The 8,134-nt window shown below is 36.9% G+C and overlaps 1 protein-coding gene across 1 annotated transcript; it reads left to right on the top strand.

The window, feature by feature from the left end:
• The first annotated feature begins 2,721 nt into the window (after nt 1–2,721).
• Nucleotides 2,722–7,860, top strand: LOC110107993 (pyrophosphate-energized vacuolar membrane proton pump). The gene is made up of 8 exons (XM_020838474.2): nt 2,722–3,097; nt 4,159–4,733; nt 4,828–5,207; nt 5,291–5,377; nt 5,456–5,786; nt 6,316–6,726; nt 7,236–7,295; nt 7,389–7,860. Exons 1-8 carry the CDS (start codon nt 2,845–2,847, stop codon nt 7,593–7,595), a joined length of 2,304 nt encoding a protein of 767 aa, XP_020694133.1. The 5' UTR covers nt 2,722–2,844; the 3' UTR covers nt 7,596–7,860.
• Nucleotides 7,861–8,134: the final 274 nt, after the last annotated feature.

The following is an 8,134-nucleotide window of genomic DNA, read 5'->3' as shown; positions in this document are numbered from 1 at the left end:
CATATATTAAGTGAATTTTTTATAATTTTTATATCAAAAAAATCTAAGCATTATTTAGGGATTGATAGAGCCATAAATTATTTTCATAATTCTTTAGGTTACTCCACCATCTCCATCAGGCACCCATCCCAAAATTGATATGGGATGAGCACGCTTAACTTCGAATTTTTTAATAAAATTTCAACTATTACACCAAAAGGTTACTCAATGTTTAGGAGTTTAGCTTCTTTTACTTAAAGGGCTTCACAATCTCCCTCACTTAAATAACTGACGTCCTTGTTAACATCTTTATTTCTAAATCATTCACGAGGCAGATAAGATTCTAGAGGTGACTCCTATAAGTTCAAGTTGTGACTCCTCTTATGTATCACTTTGTCCCCAAATAAGATTTAAGAGGTGGCTCCCATGACATAACACTTTATTTTGTATGACACTTAGTTCACATGTTCTGTCTGGTGTATTACTATGATACCATTTACAAAAGTTCAATTGCAATCTCTAATTCATATTAATAAAATTATTTTAGCTAGAGCATACCCCATGATTTTTTCTCTACCCATATTTTTCATGTAATAGCTATCATATCTTTTATGGGCTACTCTCTACTTATTTTTGCAATATGTATGCAAGATATTTATACAATTATGATATGATAAATTGTCTATACCATCATAAATATTCTAACATGCAATACTTTTAGTGTGATAAAGTTTATGATCAAACACTTTGCACAAATTAGATTATTTGTTTGATTTGCTTAATTGGATTAGGCAAGCCTTCAAACTAAGGCTTTGTTTGTGATGACTTTCTTACTGCTTCTTAAAGCAATTTTTTTAGAAAAAAAAATATTAATTTTGTACGAAATAGTTGCTATAAGAAGTAGTAAGAAAGTCGTCAAAATGAAGCCAAAATTAAATTTTATTTAAAAATAATTAATTAAATTTCCTATTACAATTAAATAGACCATAATCCTTATTTTTTCACATATAATATATTTTGGATAATTTTTTATTATTTTATTTTTCAAATCGCAGCCACAATTTGTATTTGACTATCATTTTTCATTGCTATCAAGAAATTTCTAGGCTATGAAGCTTATTTTTTAAAAAAATTACTTTCCTCGTAACATCTTTATATCTAATTTTACAAAAAACTACAATGGTCATAAATATATTCTAAATGAGGATAAATAATCCAGTCTGTGTGTGCATAAAAATTTGATACACATTGTATACAAATATATACACAGTGTGTACACTCACATGTTCGGGCGGCTCTTCCCGTCCAAACTCCATGCAGAATAATTTTTCCTAAATGAGAATGTTAATGAATGATCTTGCATGAGAGCCTTGTTGGATCTGAAAAGAAAAGAAAAAAAACTCAGCTCAGATTGATCTGATTAAAATTTAGGTTTGGTCGGATTCGAGTTAATCTAGAAACTCAAAATTGGTTCAATTATTATTGAAGTTCAAGCTATAAGGGTCATGCTTGGATTAAATTATTCATATTCAGATAAAACGGATCGTGTTGATCCAATATGTACATATTTCATATAATAAATTAGTTTAGATCAAATATTTTGACCTATATAAATATCAAGGGCGGAACCAACTTTATTTTTAATGGTGGGCAAAGCGGGTGCCAACCCTACAGAGGAGTGCAGATGACATGAGCTTTTAGTGAGTCGCAGGAGAGGCAAAGTCCAAGCAATAGTAGGATAAGCATGAACGAAATAAGAGAAATAGTGCACATTAGAAACAACCAGTGGTTGGGCTACTCTCCCGGCCAACCCAATTGATAGATCGAGACTGGATGGGGGGCAAAACTCTTTAAGATGGGGAAAAAATATGTAGAGACAAAATTTCGAAATTACCTTCCCGTGTAAGCAAAACTCAATTTTGAGAATTGTCAATTGACAAACCTCAATTCAATATGATTCCACCAAATATACAATAAACACAACTACCTCAAATCAATCATATCTGAGTCGGGATTGAACTGACCCTATCGTCAACTATAATCGACATCCATATAATTTTGTAAGCAATGAAAAATTAAAGGGGGATTTACATACATACAACTTTATTTCATGCTATTTACATATCTAATACCCAAAATATTAATATTACATATATATCACTCATATAACAAATATGAGGGTATGTAATTAAATATTAAAGTTTATAGGATGGTATGAGCTGTATGAATGAAATATATTAGTGATATATTTGAAATTAAAGCTGTATATATTTAATAGGTATATAGTATTAATGTTTTGAATATTTTGAAATAAAGTGGTAAAACCTATAATTAGATGGGTTGATTTCAGTCATTTTAGATCAAAATATATATATATATATATATATATATATAATATGGAAGCATGCATCTTAAATAATTAAATTATTTAATTGCTAGTGGAGAAAAAATTTATTATTTAAGGGGCTAAGAATTTCTGTTTGTAAGTTCATAATTGAATGCAAGAATTTATTAAGCTGTGATAAATTATGGAATTTTAAATTTAAGTAGATAACAAAGCGGTAGAAGGATATGATCCCGCAGTGGGCTTTTTCCGAATTTTAAAGTTTTTTCAGGGTTATAAAGGTAATTAGATAAATTTGTTTTGTTTTTATTCAGTTAATTCCATTTTTTCACTGTCAGGGACGCTGCGGCCTTCGGCTGGCAAGCTATGGAGTAGTTGTATATATAGCGAGGAGGGTAGCACGAAACCCTCAGAACCCTTGCCTTTTCTCTCTGTTTCTGGTGATTTTCTCGTGTGTTGAGGTGATCCGCCGGCGCCCGGCAGCGTTGTGGCCGTTGTTATTGGAGAGGCGGGATCTGAGAATGGGAGAGGCTATTGTGTCTGATCTCCTGACGGAGATCTTGATCCCGGTGGCGGCTGTCATCGGGATCGCCTTTGCCCTCTTCCAGTGGGTGCTCGTCGCCAAGGTTAAGCTCACTCCGGAGCGGCAAACGGCGCCGCCGGCGAACAATAAGAACGGGAGCGGGGACTACCTTATTGAGGAGGAGGAGGAGGGCTTTAATGAGCCTAACGTCTTTGTCAAGTGCGCCGAAATCCAGAAAGCCATCTCTGAAGGTTGTGGATTTACTATGCAGATCGATATTTTATTTGAATTTCTAGTTCTGCTTCGTTTGTTGCTTCCTTTTTTTAATGACGTATGCTCTGTTTTGCGGGAATGATTTGTGGTATGAGATCTTGTTGTATGAGAGAGGAATTTGGATTTTTTTTCCTCGGTGAAACCAATTTACTAATTTGGTTTTCCTACAGAAAGGAGTTCAGTGGCTATGGAGATTTTTTTGAACATTTCTTGATTTTTAATGCCTTCTTCGAATTTTAATGATTTTATTGGTATTATTAGTAAGAAAAATTAAAAATTTAATATGTATCGAAATATTACAGATATCCTACTTTTTTTAACCTGTAAACTCTCGTCTCTGTGAGTCTACTGCATAGGCTTATCTCTTCTGTTCTTGCTCAACGTCGTTGTACTATCCTGTCTAATCTTCTGCTATAACTAATCCTAAACATGTGGGAGTGCACTTGTCATCTTCACTCTTTGCATTTTTTTTTTTTGTTTTGAGAAAGTTTATGGTCCACATAATTATTGTTTGTACATTTAATTGTATAAACTGTCATGCTTTTCTGTGCACAGAGAGGGAAAGAAGAATTATGGATTTTGAATTCCTAGAATATGTTGAGAGATTTGTTTAGAATCTAAAGTTCTGGACTTTTAAGTTTGTGCTCTGAACATTCGTATAGTTTCGTATATATGTATATATGTTTTGAGATACCGTGTTTTGGATTCAAGCCTTTCTTCTGCATATTTCAAATCAAGTAGTTCAACTTGTAATGGCACGAAGTGGAAGGCTCATACATAAAAGTGAAGTATCGTTCTTGTTACTGTTTAGTTACTTCATTTTCATTTCCCCTTAAGGTCTCATAAGGGTGAATCGACATCACTTGATGATTATATACTCCAGGAAGTTCATTTCAATAGATTGTTATCATTTTCTAGCAGTGAGTTGTTTGGCAAGAAATTTTTTTTTTTTTTTACTTTTTTTGTTCATGTTAAGGTGTTTATACTTCTCATCCAATGCCTTTGTATGCATTATACAAAACTGTTCTCGTGTTAACAGGAGCTACATCCTTCCTGTTTACTGAATATCAGTATGTGGGGATCTTTATGGTGGCCTTTGCTATTTTGATCTTTCTATTCCTTGGCTCTGTGGAAGGATTTAGCACAAAGGAGCAACCCTGCACATACGTCAAGGATAGAACTTGCAAACCGGCCCTTTTTAATGCTATTTTCAGCACATTAGCCTTCTTGCTGGGTGCAATTACCTCTGTGGTTTCTGGCTTTCTTGGGATGAAAATCGCAACCTTTGCAAATGCTCGGACAACTCTCGAAGCAAGGAAAGGTGTTGGGAAAGCTTTCATCACTGCATTCAGATCTGGTGCCGTGATGGGCTTCTTACTGGCTGCAAATGGACTTTTTGTATTATATATTTCTATTAATCTGTTCAAATTGTACTATGGTGATGACTGGGAAGGTCTTTTTGAGGCAATCACTGGATATGGACTTGGTGGATCTTCAATGGCTCTCTTTGGCAGAGTCGGAGGTGGTATTTACACAAAAGCTGCGGATGTTGGTGCTGATCTTGTCGGTAAAGTTGAGAGGAACATTCCAGAAGATGACCCTAGGAACCCAGCTGTGAGTTTCATTAACACCTATATTCTACTTGGTTCACATCACTTGTCCTTGCCCATAAAGTATGGATTTGCCATTATTTGATGTTGTGATGCAGGTAATTGCTGATAATGTTGGAGATAACGTTGGTGATATTGCTGGAATGGGTTCAGACCTTTTTGGTTCTTATGCTGAGTCTTCCTGCGCTGCACTTGTTGTTGCTTCTATTTCTTCCTTTGGAACAAATCATAACTTAACTGGGATGTTCTACCCTCTGCTGATTAGTTCCATGGGAATTATTATCTGTTTGATCACCACTCTTTTTGCAACGGACTTCTTTGAGATCAAAGCAGTTAAAGAAATTGAGCCTGCACTTAAGAGACAACTAATAATCTCCACTGCTCTGATGACCGTTGGGATTGCAATTGTTAGTTGGCTGGCTCTTCCATCTTCATTCACAATATTTAACTTTGGTGTCCAGAAGGAAGTGAAAAACTGGTAATAATATGATTGTTAATAGTTCTGATTTTCGATTTTCTGGCTTGACAAGGCAATTCATGTACTCTCTTCTGAACTTGCAGGGAGTTGTTCTTTTGTGTTGCAATTGGACTATGGGCTGGTCTTGTGATTGGCTTTGTTACTGAATACTACACCAGCAATGCATACAGGTAACAAATTTTTGAACTTAATAAGATTTGGTGTAGAGCAATCACTTTCATTGCGCTAACACTCTTTTGTTTTTCCAGTCCTGTGCAAGATGTTGCTGATTCCTGCAGAACTGGGGCTGCCACAAATGTTATTTTCGGACTAGCTTTGGGATACAAATCAGTTATAATTCCAATTTTCGCCATTGCCATCAGTATCTTTGTCAGTTTCAGCCTTGCTGCCATGTATGGTATTGCAGTTGCTGCTCTTGGCATGCTGAGCACCATCGCCACAGGCTTGGCTATTGATGCCTATGGCCCCATCAGTGACAATGCTGGAGGCATTGCTGAGATGGCTGGTATGAGCCACAGAATTCGGGAAAGAACCGATGCTCTAGATGCGGCAGGCAACACCACTGCTGCCATTGGAAAGGTATATTGAGCTGGTAGCTAACCTCTGTTTAATTTTATTTCATTTGTCAAATGTAATTAATTGTTTTTAGGGTGTTTGTTACTTTTGTTTGTATGCTATCAAATCCTTGGGTTTGTAGAAACTTAAAAAACCAGATTTATTTCTTTAACTCAATTCATTAAAGAAATTGAAGTATGAATGACATTTTTACTGTATTTTTTAATTAGGTTGCCTTACAACCATTAACATATTACCAGTTGTTTTGTTCCTTTTCACGTCCGCATGATGCTTACACGTCATAAAGTTGTTGACTGAAGATATACTTCTTGTTTGGGACGGTTTTTTTACTGCTTCTTAAAACAGTTTTTTAGTACAAAATTTTTAATTTTTGTAGGAGAGAGCACAACTTTAAGAAGCAATAAGAAAGCCGTCCCAAACAAAACCTTAACCTCACATATTCGGTTCTTTGTTTCATTCATCTTGTTTGTTTCTTTGCTATAGACTCCTGGATGAATTTCCAAATGATTGGTGGTGTTTGTTGAATTTCCAGGGATTTGCCATTGGTTCTGCAGCTTTGGTGTCCCTTGCTCTTTTTGGTGCCTTTGTCAGCCGCGCAGCCATTGCTGCAGTTGATGTTCTGACTCCAAAAGTCTTTATTGGTTTGATTGTCGGTGCTATGCTTCCTTACTGGTTTTCTGCCATGACCATGAAGAGTGTTGGCAGTGCAGCTCTTAAGATGGTCGAGGAAGTCCGAAGGCAGTTTAACACCATTCCTGGTTTAATGGAGGGAACTGCCAAACCTGACTATGCAACCTGTGTGAAGATTTCAACAGATGCCTCTATCAAGGAGATGATCCCTCCTGGTGCTCTGGTCATGCTCACACCCCTCATTGTCGGCACCTTCTTTGGTGTGGAAACCCTGGCCGGAGTTCTTGCTGGTTCCCTTGTCTCTGGTGTCCAGGTAAAGCTTTGAACACTCATCATTAATTATTGTTGCAGTCTATGTGGGTCTCCGAAAGGATTCCGTTCGCAGGAAATAGAATGCAAAGGGTACGACCGCACTATCCCTTAGGATAAAATAATCGTAGGCCTTTACACTCTATGCAAGCAATGATTTGACCAACATTTGGTTTAAATCAAACTCGAATTTGAGTCAGATTAAGTCAAATGCGGACATGGATCGACCCGACTTAGCTAATACGACGAAATTATAGTCATGTTGGCTCCAAACCAAATCAGAGTCAGCGCGGTCAACATTTGTTGATCAAAATTGATTGAGTGCAGTTGAGTAAAATTCGACTCAATCCAAATCAAATTAAAATCGAATTTTAATTGACGTCAGTTTGATTCGAATTTAACTCGTTGTGACTAAACTGAATTAATCAAAGCACGGTCGAGAGCAAACTAACAAAATCGAGGTCAACAGTCTCAAGATCAAGTTTTGATGAATCTTTCTAATTCACTCTGCAGATTGCGATCTCTGCATCAAACACAGGTGGTGCTTGGGACAATGCCAAGAAATACATCGAGGTGCCGCCCCGCCCAAGTCTTGATTCTTTGTTAAAACTTCGGTTTTGTACTATTTCCATGAAATAAACAAGTAGTTCTGATTCTCAATTGCAGGCTGGGGCTTCAGAACATGCTAGGAGCCTTGGCCCCAAGGGGTCTGATCCTCACAAGGCAGCTGTAATTGGTGACACCATTGGAGACCCTCTCAAGGACACATCTGGGCCATCTCTCAATATCCTCATCAAGCTAATGGCAGTGGAGTCCCTCGTCTTTGCACCCTTCTTTGCCACTCATGGCGGTCTCCTCTTCAAGCTCTTCTGAGTGTTTCATTTTATATTCACCTCCATTGATGATGTCCGCACCACCTTTGTCTTTCCTGTCTACTTCAGCTGTTATGCTTCATGCAAAATTTTCCCATTAAGTAGGTAGACGATGATGACAAAATGCACTATTACTATTTAGTATCCGTCATAATCACATTCTTGAAAGAGTTGTACTTCTTTTCACACATAAGTTTACTTCGGAGTCTGAAAAGTTGTTCTGTTTTGTTTGGTCCATTAGTTTCTTTTCCTCAAGCAGGTCTCCATTGCGTGCTCAAATTTGAATATTTGCTGCTCTACCTTTGTTTCTTGATGTGCTATGTTGCATGTGGGTGATTTTTTTTTAAGAGGATTCTAACCTCAAACCTCCCCTTTGGAGATGGGGGTAATTATTACGTCCGGACAAAAAATTGGAAATCCGAACGTATGCCGAGCAATACCGAGTGCTCAATACTGAGTTTCAGGTGATGTGACGCGTGATTATTGGTCTCTAGACGCGTCAGATGATCTGACGTAATAATTGCTCTTGGAGATGAAGGC

This window comes from Dendrobium catenatum, unplaced genomic scaffold (genome assembly GCF_001605985.2).
Source record: "Dendrobium catenatum unplaced genomic scaffold, ASM160598v2 fragScaff_scaffold_1676, whole genome shotgun sequence".
NCBI classification, from domain to species: Eukaryota; Viridiplantae; Streptophyta; class Magnoliopsida; order Asparagales; family Orchidaceae; genus Dendrobium; species Dendrobium catenatum.
This window is presented reverse-complemented; position numbering and strand designations above follow the sequence as displayed.

What these genes read in the sequence shown, in the direction of transcription:
- LOC110107993 (XM_020838474.2), top strand. Translation starts at nt 2,845, where the DNA reads ATGGGAGAGGCTATTGTGTCTGATCTCCTGACGGAGATCTTGATCCCG. An exon ending in CCAGAAAGCCATCTCTGAAG is followed by an intron (nt 3,098 to 4,158) that starts GTTGTGGATTTA and finishes TCGTGTTAACAG; the next exon opens with GAGCTACATCCTTCCTGTTT. An exon ending in CCCTTGTCTCTGGTGTCCAG is followed by an intron (nt 6,727 to 7,235) that starts GTAAAGCTTTGA and finishes TTCACTCTGCAG; the next exon opens with ATTGCGATCTCTGCATCAAA.